The sequence below is a fragment of the Carassius gibelio genome, chromosome B21 (genome assembly GCF_023724105.1).
Source record: "Carassius gibelio isolate Cgi1373 ecotype wild population from Czech Republic chromosome B21, carGib1.2-hapl.c, whole genome shotgun sequence".
Taxonomy (NCBI): domain Eukaryota; kingdom Metazoa; phylum Chordata; class Actinopteri; order Cypriniformes; family Cyprinidae; genus Carassius; species Carassius gibelio.
In genome coordinates this window covers 26863652-26878126 of record NC_068416.1, presented here as the reverse complement: position 1 = coordinate 26878126, position 14475 = coordinate 26863652, and the positions used below count along the sequence as shown (strand labels likewise).

Here is a 14475-nt window from a genome sequence, read left to right as displayed (position 1 = left end):
AAAGAAAATGTAAGGACTGGGAGACACAAAGAAATTCAACGAGTTTATAATTAATTAGAAATAAACAAGTTTAGCACTTAATTTAGCACAATTTCTCAAAAAACAAGACTATTTTTCTTAATTTGGCATCTCAAGCTAGTTTCTTTATTTATGGGTGTTTAGATATCATTAAAGAAAAATAAAGGAAAAGATATTTAGAAAGATATTCATTTTTTGCAGTGCATTTTCTTGCAATGATTTATTTGTCCAATTTGAATACCTGCAGAAACACGTTATATTTGTGAGGACATTTTCAATAATTTCAATAGCAGTGATATACATATTATGTATTATATATATTTTATGCATTATAAAAGCGTTATTTTACATTCTGCATGTATGTTCGGTAAAATCACCAATGATTTGAGCTCATAAAATCCTAGCCAATCACAAGCCATCTTCAGATTTTCCCAAAATGCATTGCACCACATAAATACATAGGCTACATCGAGCGAGCGGCTCATCTGATCAAATTCAGATCACATGCTGTAAAACTCATGTGATCAAGAAACTGCTTGTTTTTCTGTGAAATGAATATCCCGTGTGAATATAAATACAAACAGAGTTTACGTTACATCAACACCCTCGTCACGAACCCACAAACAAAGAAACGAGAGAAATGTGCAAACGTACATGATAAGAGCATGCTGTCAGACATCTGGCTTTCTGCAAAACTTCTGCTCCGCATGATGACGGCGTGTTTGTGAGGTCAGAGACGCGGGACACACGGCTGAACTGAGATCAGTGGATGTGGGTGAAGTGAGCGGTCACCTGCTGAGAGCTGTAATGAGCACCTGAGACTCACGGAGACGATCCGGAGCGGTCCAGCAGAAACCTGAAGCTGACCGACTGACCACGGCCTGTGAGGATCCACAAGCGCAGAGATAACGTTAGATCTCATCGACAGAGACATCACGGTCTGCTCTTAAAATATAATGAGTATCTGATGCATGCAATTGAATGTTTGAGGCATTTTTACAAATAAAGATTGAAAAAAGCTAAATGCATTGCTCGTTGCATTACAAAAGCAGTGTTGTGAGGTTATGATCATGTTACAACAGTTTCGCACAGCTTTTTAATACAATTATCATGTTATAAAAATATTCAGAACAAACAGTGCAAAAATACTGCATCCCACAATGCAATGCATTCGATTTTTCCATTACAGACAAATTACAGACCACATTTTTAACTTCTCCTTCACTCATTATTTGATCAGACTCTCAAAGGTTGAGACATTTTTGCACACACACACACACACACACACACACACACACACAAAAAGGATGAAAAATGCAAAATACATTGCTCACTGCATTACAATCTACATGCATTTGACAACAGCATAGCATACTACTGTTTTAAATGATTATCTTCATGCATATTTAAAAAAAAAGCATTCCACAATGCAGTGCATTTGACTTTCTATTCACAATTTTTATATATATTTCTCCTTAACTCATTATTTGATCAGACGATGCATAGTACAGCTTAGCACACCACAACTGTTTAAAACGATTATAAGGCATAATGCATCGTTTATAAACAAAAACATTCATCAGTATGCAGTGCAGTAGCATGCAGTGCTGGTTGAGAGCAGAACACACAGGCACAGAGCGCTCCAGTATTCCAGCTCATGCGGGGGCACGCGGTCTGATGTCTGGTGGAATGATGCCAGATGACTCCGGGGCATCGTGGGGAGGAGGGTTGTGAAAGGAGAGCCACTCTGTGCCAGGATCAGCCTGTTCTCTGGGCAACAAAAGGCGGCACACATTCAGCTAGCGCCTTGCCAAACGTAGGCCAGCGTCGGTGCCATCGAGGAGGAACTCGAGGGGAGGTGGTGTTTCTGAACAATGTGCCAGGCTGAGAGACGGCAGCCAACCAGAGATCAGCGGCTGACAGAAACATGGACACACCATGGCACAGAGAGATGGAGCCTCATGTCTGCCATGTATTTTTAAGTGATGAATGGACGAGAGACGTGTAAAGACTCTCTCCTGACACGGCAAGATGGCGTGCAGAAAGATGAGGTCAGCGACCAAGGAAAGAAGGAAAGAAAAATTACTATATATATATATATATATATATATATTATTATTATTATTATTATTATTATTAGGGCTGCAAAATGATTAATCACGATTAAATCACATTCAAAATAAATGTTTGTTTACATTCTGTTTGTGTACTGTGATTTTTATTACACACACACATATATATATATATATATATATATATATATATATATATATATATATATATATATATATATATATATATATAATTATAAGTTTAAATATATAATATACACATTAAAATGTTCATGTGTGTGTATTTTAATACACATAATAAATGCACACAGTTTACACACATATAGTATGTTGAACTATTATTTTCAATACAATTAATTGTTTTGCATCCCTAATATTTTTGCATTTATAAATTTCACATGAGCTCATCAGTAGCCTCCTAACAATGCTCCAGAAACCTTTCAGAAAACCCGGCAACTGCATAGCAATGCCCTGGCACCCGTCCAAAACACAACAACGGCTGTAGCAATGCACTGAAATCCACTCAGAACTCCCTAGCAACGCCCTCAAACCATCTAAAGCGCCACAGCAACTGTTTAGCAACGCGCTGAAATGATAACACTCAGAACACCTCGCAACACTTCAACAATGTGTTGAATTTCAGACAAAACACCAGAGAAACGTTTTTAAAACAACGCAGAACTCAGTTACTATTTGGCAAAACTATTTAAACTTTTAGCAACCCACAAAACAATAACCTTGAAACACATTAGCACCTTGTTGAAATTCATTCAGAGCACCCATAGAAACTATAATGAAACACTCAGAACTCAGTAAATGCTTAGCCACATGCATTTAGCATAGCTAAATCACCCAGAACAAACGCCTTAGCAAACCTTACGAAAATTAACCACGGTTTTATTAAACCAAAAACACTTGGTTAATATAGATAATCATGGTAACCACAAATTAATTAACCTTGAATTTGCTATACCCTTTAACCAGTGAAACTTTAATAAAACAAAATCTGGCACTACTACTAATTTTTTTGTGTAATTACTATAATAAAACCATGACTGATTTGGATAAGGGAATGTGTTAATTAATCACAAAACATTAAGAGCATTCTTTTGTTTAGTCCAGGTGAAAGCACTACTCACATTGTTTTCAGCAAGAATTATATTTATGTGTACACTATTATATCAGTTAATGTATGTGTGTAACTTTAAACCTAATAATAAACTGCTGCCCCTCAACTGCCGCTCCAACATTTTGTTTACCTTCAAATGAAATTTCCCGCCAGTCTCTGGCGCGCAAAAAAAAATGATTGACGTTTCTGATTGGTTTAAAAGCGGCGGGCCGTTACTGCGGCTTCTATTTCTGCTCTTTTTAGTGCGTGTCGATTAATTATTAAGACAGACTGTGCGACTTCACACGACACCTGTTTCCCTGATACATCTGTCAGCTTGTAGTGACATTTTATCCGAACTCCCAAAAAGCTTTTTAAAGCTTAAACACCGCGTCTGATCTTGACTCAGGTGTAATGTGGTTTATTGTGTTTCATTGCTGTCCAAAATCCAGTTTGAACTCAGTCAGCTCAGGCTTGCGAATTGAGTGAAAAACAGACTTTTACACAACACTGTAGAGCAAAATAGCCTCATTGCAGCTCACAGTTTATTATAGAGAGAAATGAAGCTCAGATGTGCTGAACTGGCCGTGTTTAATACATTTCTAACAAACGGATTAAGATACTTGCCTTTTTTAATTTTACATAATGAAATCAACATATAAAATCGAAGCTACAAATTTACCTTGCATGAAAAGACATAGCGTATTCGTTTTTTTCCTTCTTAAATATAATGCATGCTGTTTATTGTTAACTGAATGCCTTTTATTTTTGTTGCAATTATGAAACGTGCCGTTTTTAATAGCTTTAATAGTAAATTACAAAACAGGCTGTTTCATTTTCGCGTTTTAAAGCTTTAAGGATGTGTTTTAAACACAATCAAAAATATCTATTTTGGTGTAATTCATGCTCATTTTCCAAAGAAAACAATCTCTAGCATTAAAACGCAATATAATAAATATTCAATAGAGACTTACATTAGAATTAAAACAGAATTTAGGCTAATTTTTCATGATTAGAAGACCTTTTTTGCACTGCACATTTACTACTAATAACCAAATCTGAAATAAAATCTTTTTTTGATTCATTGTTTATTCAATCGTTCACTTCGATCGATTCAACAAGAGACTGATTAAACGTCATAATTGAGCTAATTCAAATTCGTTATTGTTTTTAGGCTATTATTATTTTATAATATCGTCTAGTGTTCCATGTTAAATAATTAAACAATAATTAGCTACAGATAGAAATTAAAATAGCCTTATAAACATAGGCTAGTCGAATTCATTAGATATATCTAAAAATGCTCTTCTAATAATCAATACTTTCTCGAACAAAATATTTAGCAGAAACACTGATTTAAAACACGTCGGCCTTTGTAGTTCATACACAGCATCTAGCTATATTTTCCAAATATTTTATTATTTAATTAAATGTTAAAAATATTTTTTTAAAATGTGCGGTAATTGCAAGTTATTTATTTAATGAAAACACTCCGTGTTATTGAAATTATTGAAACATGATAATCATTTCAGTTTTAATGACTGTAGGCTAAATCGTCATTATTTCTTGTTTCTTTCGAATTATGATTTAAACAAATGTAAAGATAATGTTCCAAACGCATTCGATGCTTTTGAACGCACCTCTCCACAAACCTGTCACTGATTTTAGGTTGGTTTTTAATCTCGAGCGCGTCTCACGGGAACGCGCAGATTGCGTGGCGTCTGCTGCCACCCAGCGGCCGGATCAGGAACAACAGCATGCTTTTCTCAACAAAACCCAACATTATTTCCAAAATAATGCAGAGATCTATTCATTTTGTATTAAATCCAAAATATCAACAGTTTCAATGCTGATGAACAACAGTAGCCACGTGCCTTTGGAAAAGGATCGACTTTATTTACAGGAACATTTCAGGAGGGTTTCAGATAAAAACAACTGATCCAAGGCCTCTCTTAGACAAAGCGGTGTCTCTTCTCGTTCTCTCTCACTCTCTCTCGTCTGAAGGCGAGCTGAGGGACGGATCCGGCGCTCAGCAGTGTCTGTGTGTGTGTGTTGGTGGTGATTTTGCCCAGTCATGTTGGCGGAGAGAGACGCCCATGGAGAGATTGATGCAATATGTCGTGTCGTCTTTTCCTCTTCAGTGACTTTCTCCCTTCTTACCCACAACCTGTGTTTCACACACACACACACACACACACACGTAAAAAATTGCACCATGTTTAATTTCCATCATGTGGAATAATAAAATATCCAGCAGTAAATCCTGAATGAAATGTCCAGTGTTGGGGAAAGTTACGTTTTAAACTAATGCATTGCAATATTGCATTGCTTCCCTAAAAAACAGTTTTTATGGAAAGTAATGCATTGTGTAAAACTTAAGTTTCTTTTTAAATCAGGACAGGAGAAGAAAGTTCAACACTATTCAACAATAACAAAAATAAAATGTGTCTTTTTGCTTATTAGTATGGTTGAATTGGATCATGGAAGATAAGACATTGGTTAATAAAATGGGATTAAATACATAAATCAAAGTAGTTTTAATATATTTAACTATTACAGGTTTGTATTTGACTGTTTTAATTCATCTTGAGGAACACTGAATCTGTTTCTGTGCAGGTGACATGAATAAATCAGTGTTTATATTCAGTCTAGAGCTGTCACCACGGCAACAGTAGAACTGTCAATCAGTCAAGACATGGAAACAAAGTAACAGATATTTCCTTCTGAATCTCAAAGTAATCTGTTACTCTAGCAGTTCCTTCAAACGTGATCTGATTCTGTATCTGGCATTAGTTACATGACCGATCAGAGGTTGGTAGTGTTGGTTTCCGCTCTTTCTCACCCGTTTGAAGTCGTTCATGTTCGTGGCCTGGACTGGAGTCCCGATAAACGTCAAGTAGTTGACTTTTGTCGTCTCCTCGTCTCCTTGGTTTGACTTGATAAATAACTGAACACAGAAACAGATGCAAAACATGAAACCTTTGATGTAAAGTTTGAAATCAAGTACAATGGAAAACGCCGTAGATCCCCAAAAACCACTAAAGTATCATGACATTTAATAAGATGTACATTAAAAAATTACTTTTGTAAAGTTCGGGAAGCTTTGGTAAATTATTTTTTTCTCCCTTGAAATGTTGTTATTGTGGATTAAATTGGGTTATTTTACGTTTGTATGAAGTTTGTGAGAAATTTGTAAATTATGAAGATTACGAGGTTGCAAAAACTATTTTTTTGGGATTTCAGTGATGTAACACAGGTGTATTTGGAGATGCTGATGGGATATCGTACCTTTGAGCTGTTTATTTATAGTACTTTCTCAGCTCTTTTTAATTATATTTAAATATTTTTTCTTTCTTGAAATATTTATTCTTTAAATATTAATTTATTATATATATATATATATATATATATATATATATATATATATATATATATAGTGCTGGAATTGTTTATATATTTAAATAAAGCATAAATATTTAAAATATTTTATATATATATATATATATATATATATATATATATATATTATATATATATATATATATATATATATATATATATATATATATCTGTGTGTGTGTGTAAAACAGGAAGAACCTGAAATGGGATATTGTATTTCATGAGTGATTTTTATTAATTTTTATTAATTTTTATTTAAATATATATATATATATATATATATATATATATATATATATATATATATATATTTTTTTTTTTTTTTTTTTTTATATTCTTTTTTTATTACTATTATTAGAATAACTTTAAATTAATATTTAAAGACATGTTTTACTGAAGTTTGGGAGAAATTTAGTAAATTACCTGCACCCCTAAAATGCACAAATGGGATATAGTACTTTCTGAGCTATTTTTAGCTCAGAAAGGGAAGTCGTGAGGGTAGGACTCCCAATCGAAGGGTTGTGAGTTCTAGTCTCGGGCCGGCAGGAATTGTGGGTGGGGGTAGTGTATGAACAGCTCTCTCTCCACCTTCAGTACCATGACTTAGGTGCCCTTGAGCAAGGCATTGAACCCCCAACTGCTCCCCGGGCGCCGCAGCATAAATGGCTGCCCACTGCTCCGGGTGTGTGCTCACAGTGTGTGTGTGTTCACTGCTCTGTGTGTGTGCATTTCGGATGGGTTAAATGCAGAGCACAAATTCTGAGTATGGGTCACCATACTTGGCTGAATGTCACATTCACTTTATTTATTATTATTAATATTCTTTTTATCTAATTACTTAAATATTTATTTTTAGTTATGTAGATATTTATTTTTCTAATTCCAAATATTGTTATTAGAATAATTTGAGATTAATGTTCAAAGACAGATTTTACTGAAGTTTGGGAGAAATTTGTAAATTACCTGGACCCCTAAAATGCACAAATGGGATATTGTACTTTCTGAGCTTTATATATATATATATATATATATATATATATATATATATATATATATATATATATATATCATTTATTTATTTTTGTCACTAGAAAAATTGTTATTCAGAATGGATGTTAAACAGGAGTGTTTTCTGTAGAGCTGTTCTTAGTGCTCATGTGAGAAGCGTGCACTAATAATCCTGAAGTGAATGCACTGTGTAGTGTACGGTGACGTACAGTCACACTGTTGACGTTCTGAAACTTGACGTATCGGAGCGGGATGAGGCCGTCGTCCTTGTAGTCTTCCTCTGACAGATCCAGCGCCTGCGTGGCCTCGCTCCTCTCCGCGTCATCGAAACCCATCGAACGAGGAAGATTTATGAAGATCTTCACACTCTTTGGGGCATGAGCTGCGAATAGACACATTTATTATTATTGTATTACATTTGATCATTTAAAGCATCCTTGCTAAATAAAAATATTAGTTTCTACAATATAACAGAAAATCATCCTATCAGAATGATTTCTGAAGATCATGTGACACTGAAGACTGGAGGAATGATGCTGGAAATACAGCGGAGCATCACAGAAATACATTACACTTTAACACAGATTCACACAGAAAACTGTTATTTAGACAAACAAAATAAATTCACATTACTTCTTTTGAAACAAATAAATGAGGGTTTGGTGAGCAGAAAATAATTGTTAAAAAACATTTTTAAAAATCTTACTAATATATATATATATATATATATATATATATATATATATATATATATATATATATATATATATATAAATGATTTTACTTTTTGTATTTATTTTTCTATAATATATAAATATTATCCATGTCTCACATGGACGTCTTACCTAATTCTGCAGCCAGCAGTTTCAAGGAGAAGAGTTTGACAGGTTGATTGAAGGCGATTGTGATCAGAAGCTGCAAACAGACGCAGAAGGATCAGTCGTGAGATCATCTTTACACTCGGTCTGTGTACTTGGGAAACTCACACTGACAGTAACTGTGATCTGATCTCATATTACATCTCTCTGAGGACACTTTACACTTTCACTTTCACTTTCACATGCATCAGATACGGCTCATGCTCTGGGAGAAATACAGGAAATACAGGCCAAGTAATAAAAAACTGAACTAAACAAATTAAACCCAAATAGCAATATTTTAAAAAGCACATACAAAATTACTTGTATTTAAAATATATGAATTAAAACTATAATAGCACATTCATGGAGAGGTTATTAAATACATTTTCAACCTGACAATTAGTAATTAATTAGAAAATGTTCAATAATAATAGTAATAACAATAATTAAATCTAACTAAAATTTTAATAAAACTGTGGGGGAACATTTTCTTATTAAAAGTAAACTGACATTGGTAATTAATTAATTAATTAATAATAAAAATAAGAATGAATTGAAACTAAACTAAGTGTAAAAATAAAAGCTAATTCAAAATATTAAATGACAACTCTACTAGTTTATTAAAAATAATAATAATTATTATTAATTTTTATTAAAAAAAATATTTTTAAAGCGCTCCTAAACATTGGATGAAGCAGTTTTGACCTCACAATAGGTAATTAATAATAATAATAGTAATAATTGAATAAAAAACTTAAAATAAAAACTGAATTATTAAAATATTAATGAAAACTATAATAGTGATAGCATTGCTTCTAAACAAAATAAACAAACCTTTCAACCTGTCAATTAGTAATTTATTATTAATAATAATTATAAAACACCTAAAAACTAAATATATATATAATTTGTTTACCTGCATGTCATGTGACCATTTACCAATATTAATTATTTAGATATGACATTTGAATCTCAGAAGTAAATGTTTTAGCTGACAAAAGAAGGTGACTCTCTTGAGGAAGCCGGAGCCTTCGCACCTGTTCATCACAGTCTGACTCCAGGTACGACGAGTCCTTGATCAAGCAGTTGTCAAAGCCACAGTCATCGCTCTCGTTCAGACACTCACAGCCCGCTTTACTGACGAACGGCATCAGGTCCATCTGAACACACACGAGACACCGTTACACACACGCACTCTCGCACACTCTCTAGCACACACACTCACACTCTCATACACTCTCTCTCACATTCTCTCACGCATATACTCTCTCACACTCTCTCTCTCTCTCACACACACTCTCTCTCTCTCACACACACACACACTCTCTCTCTCACACACACACACTCTCTCTCTCTCACACACACACTCTCTCTCTCACACACACTCTCTCTCACACACACACTCTCTCACACACTCTCTCTCACACACTCTCTCTCTCACACACACTCTCTCACACTCTCCCTCTCACACACACTCTCACTCTCTCACACTCTCCCTCTCACACACACACACACTCTCTCTCTCTCAATAACACACTCTCTCTCTCTCGCACACACACACACACACACGCTCTCTCCCTCACACACTCTCACTCTCTCTCACACTCTCACTCACACACTCTCTCACACACTCTCTCTCTTGCACACACACACACACACACTCTCTCTCTCTCTCACACACACACACTCTCCCTCACACACTCTCACTCTCTTTCACACTCTCACTCTCTCACACTCTCTCTCTCAATAACACACTCTCTCTCTCTCGCACACACACACTCTCTCCCTCACACACTCTCTCTCACACACTCTCTCTCTCTCGCACACACACACTCTCTCTCACACTCACACTCTCTCTCTCTCAATAACACACTCTCTCTCTCTCGCACACACACACACACGCTCTCTCCCTCACACACTCACACTCTCTCTCACACACTCACACACACACACTCTCTCTCTCGCACACACACACTCTCTCTCACACTCACACACTCTCTCTCACACACACTCTCTCTCACACACACACACACACTCTCTCACACTCACTCACTCACACACACACTCTCTCTCTCTCACTTACACTCTCTCACTCACAAATACACACTATCTCTCTCTCTCACACACACACACACACTCTCACACTCTCTCTCTCTCACACACACACTCTCTCTCTCTCTCTCTAACACACTCTCTCCCTCACACACACTCTCTCACTCTCACACACTCTCTCTCACACACACACACACTCTCTCTAACACACTCTCTCTCTCTCACACACTATCTCTCTCTCTCACACACACACACACACACACACACACACTCTCCCTCACACACACTCTCCTTCACACTCTCTCTCTCTCACACACACACTCTCTCTCTCTCTCTAACACACTCTCTCTCACACTCTCTCCCTCACACACACTCTCTCAGTACAGACGGTGTTTCCTCACGTATCCTTTGGGAATATCGGAGTCCTCGTTGCTGCCGGGATCGTTCTCCACGTGCTGCTTGATCTTCTCCTCCAGACCCGAGGCGTCCGCTCCCTGATACTGGTCCACACGCACTTTGTTTCTGAAGAACAGGAACGTCGGCGTGGCTGAGATATTATTGGCTGCAGCGGTCGCCTGAGGGACGCAAAACAACATTATTTTCTTTTAGCGACACTGAGATGCAACTACAGTGTTGAGTTACTTCTGTTTTCATCCGGTTTTAACTACATCTATATAGTTTCACAGTTTCAGCCTGAGGAATCAACTACATGACAATGAGACATGGGTCCGGCAGCTGCCTGAAATAAAATACATTTCAGTCATTCTGACCCTTGAGGATTCTAACTAAATAACTAAAACTTGCTGATTTTGCTCAAAAACATTATAATTTTTGTATTTTGGGTGATTACACAAAAATTGGGAGTAAATCTCGTTATACAATATTATTGACCAAATATTGGATTCAATCTTTTTGTCGACTTGTTTTCTGTCAGTTAGCACAGGTTGTGTATTTCTTTTTTTAATCTAATTGACGGTTGAAGCAGACTTTGAGTAAAAACTATCCACAAATAATGCTTTTTCACTCAATATCAGAGGTGCATGAGCTCAGATCAGTGAGGCTTACCATCAATCAGAGGAAAAGAAATACAAACCTGAGCTAGCTGACAGAAAACAAGCTGACGCAAGATTGAATCCAGTATTTGATGATAATAATTGTCGTAGCCTGTTCTGAATTGTAATATTTTGATAAATTAGTAAACAACAAGCACTCTCTCACCTGACAAACATGGACATCGACTTCCAGAAACACAACCTGAGGATATTTGTTGCTCAACATGTTGAACGCTGGAGCTATTCTGACACAAGGACGACATCTGGACAGAGAAAAACCATCAGCGGTGAACATCACGCACACACCCTAAAAACAATCATTCAGCTTGCAAATTTCACAATTGTTTATTAAGAAATGGCGAGTAATACGCTGATTTAAACGTGAAATTTGGAAGTAGAAAAACTACAACAGTATTTTCTAGCAAAACATACTCCAATAATATTTGAGAAAACAGTGTATAAATACAGTGTAAAAAACAACTAAATGTTAAAAAAGTAACTTTCAGAATTCAAAACCTCCTATTAATATTAGTTGGAGCAGCCAGCTATAAACTACACTTTCATCCTGACAATTAATAATAACAGCAACAACATGAACATATTTAACAATAATTCTACCAAAAAAAAGCTCAATTAAAATTAATAAATACTTATAAATAATAAATAACACTCCATGCATTAATTTTATAATTATAAGTGATTAAAATACTTAGAAAATAAAAAAACTATACAAATTAAACACTCGCCGAAATATTTAACCAAACATGTCCACGTGTTGTTTAATTACTCTGATCTTATATTTCTGTTATTTATAGTAAATTTATGAAGTCAAAGCGGTACAGCTGACAGTGCACCGAAACACATGGTAAACATTGTACTTTCTGTTCAGTACCTGAACCCATCAGCTGTGCGTGCGTGTGCGTGCGCGTGCGTGTTTTGCTAAGTCATGCCGGTGTTGGTTCAGTTCTTGCTCCCCGTTCACTCGGGTTTTTGGTGCGTCTTTCTGTGCTCTGAGTGCCCCGTCAGGTGTGTGTGTGTGTGTGTGTGTGTGTGTGTGTTTGTGTTTGTGTTCTCGGTTCGGCTAGAGCGGCCTCACACACTCTCTCTCACCCGCTCATGGTGAACTTCACTACGGTTAGTCTGGATCCCGCGCCGCTCAGTTCCGCCTGGAACTCCGAGTCATTCCCGATCACCTTCACCCCGACCATGACTCAAACACACGGGGAACTCGTCGCTGATCAGTGCTATTAATCGCTTCTAATCGCTCAGATTGATCCAGAATCACTGCGGGCTTGGCGATGCACGACGCTTGGTTTCTGCCGGATCACACTTCCTGTGTAGCGATGACTAGAGCAATCGGGCTGACCAATCACAACCGACTCGTCCCATTTGTGATTGGTCAACCGGCCTGTTTTCGTCAGAAGGGGCGGTGCCTGGGAACCGTTCATGAGGTGTCGCAAAGCAACTGTCGTGAGGTACAAATAACTTTAATTCGATGGGCATTTTATGTTTTTTATTTATATTTAATTAAAAATCATTGTATTTGTATGTTTGTGAATATTTTATTAATTAAAATATATATATTTTTTTAAATATCATGGTATAAAGGAACCATGATATTCATACTGTTTAGTAAAATGAACAAGCGCGAGTGGATTACAAAAACAAAAGTAAACAAAATAAATAAAACAAAAATATAATAATACATAGGATTGTGAATCGGATATTCTCTTGTTCCAGAACCAGCATGTGTTATTATTGTTCCTCTCGGTTGCCATGGTGACGGGCCGGGACTGAAAACATGAGCAGGATCAGGACTGGGATGGTTTTATTCCTCATTACACAAGCGCTTCTGAACCACACGAGCGCTGAACACGGTGGGGTTATATATTAAATAATAGAATATATTAAAAATCAATTCTTAATTTGCTAGATTTCGACCATTTTACTCTATGAAGCATGTACCATTGACTGATCTATCCAAAAAAGAACAAATGGGATGATTGCTATGAAACAGTATGTGTTTATTTGTAGGTTTGTTTATGTATCCGTATGTTTTGTTTGTTTTTCAGAGAAGAAAGCACAAAGAAAGAGAGTTGAAGTGGCCTCCTTACCAAAGAAAAACAAGGAGCTAACAAAGCTTTCTTCCTTGAGGGGAAGACAAGAGCAGGTTTATTCATCACTCAACATCAAATAATTTCACACCTTTTAAGAAATGTGTCCTGGAGTAAAGCAGTCAGTGTAAAACTGGACATTAAATAATAATAAGTAAATAATCTAAATAATTTATCCTGTTATTATTATTAATAATTATAATATATTATTTTAAATTATCAACAATCTATAAAAATAATAACAAATAAATAATAGCTAAATAAACTATATATATATATATATATATTCATAGTGTTAAAATATTAACAAAATATAAAAATATGTATATTATAATTTTTTTTAAATATTACAAAATATTTTAATTGTACACTATTAAATATATACACATATCTAATTTGTAATTATTAATAAAATAAAATAAGATGAAACTAAATATATAAATACAAAAATTACAAATAAATGTTTTTTTTAAAATCCAGCTATTTAAAAAGTAAATATTTTAATTTGATACTACTATAATGTGTTTTATGTATATTTAATTTATGTATATATATATATATATATATATATATATATATAATAGTTCTTAATAGTTTGTATGTTCTGTAGGACTCAAACCCACAACCTTTTGCACTGCTAACGCAATACTCTACCACTGAGCCACATACCCACAAATCCCCTAGTATTATGGTAGTGAGAGTTACACAAGCATTTCCTTCAGAAAAATATAAAGATTGACTGTTTTACTGGTATTTTCTGTTTTGCAATATGCAGTATATCTTGTTGAATGC

At 35.3% G+C, this 14475-nt stretch overlaps 1 protein-coding gene across 1 annotated transcript; it reads right to left on the bottom strand.

The window, feature by feature from the left end:
• Window positions 1–5071: 5071 nt before the first annotated feature.
• Window positions 5072–12921, bottom strand: LOC127986086 (thioredoxin-like protein 1). The gene is made up of 8 exons (XM_052588299.1): window positions 12680–12921; window positions 11736–11832; window positions 10919–11092; window positions 9503–9625; window positions 8451–8520; window positions 7815–7987; window positions 6041–6145; window positions 5072–5365 (listed from the first exon to the last, which is right to left on the bottom strand). The coding sequence occupies exons 1-8, from the start codon at window positions 12775–12777 to the stop codon at window positions 5336–5338; spliced, it is 870 nt and encodes a 289-aa protein (XP_052444259.1). The 5' UTR covers window positions 12778–12921; the 3' UTR covers window positions 5072–5335.
• Window positions 12922–14475: the final 1554 nt, after the last annotated feature.

What these genes read in the sequence shown, in the direction of transcription:
- LOC127986086 (XM_052588299.1), bottom strand. Translation starts at nt 12,777, where the DNA reads ATGGTCGGGGTGAAGGTGATCGGGAATGACTCGGAGTTCCAGGCGGAA. An exon ending in AGAACGTCAACAGTGTGACT is followed by an intron (nt 6,146 to 7,814) that starts GTACGTCACCGT and finishes TTCTGTGTTCAG; the next exon opens with TTATTTATCAAGTCAAACCA. An exon ending in ACATGAACGACTTCAAACGG is followed by an intron (nt 5,366 to 6,040) that starts GTGAGAAAGAGC and finishes TGTGAAACACAG; the next exon opens with GTTGTGGGTAAGAAGGGAGA.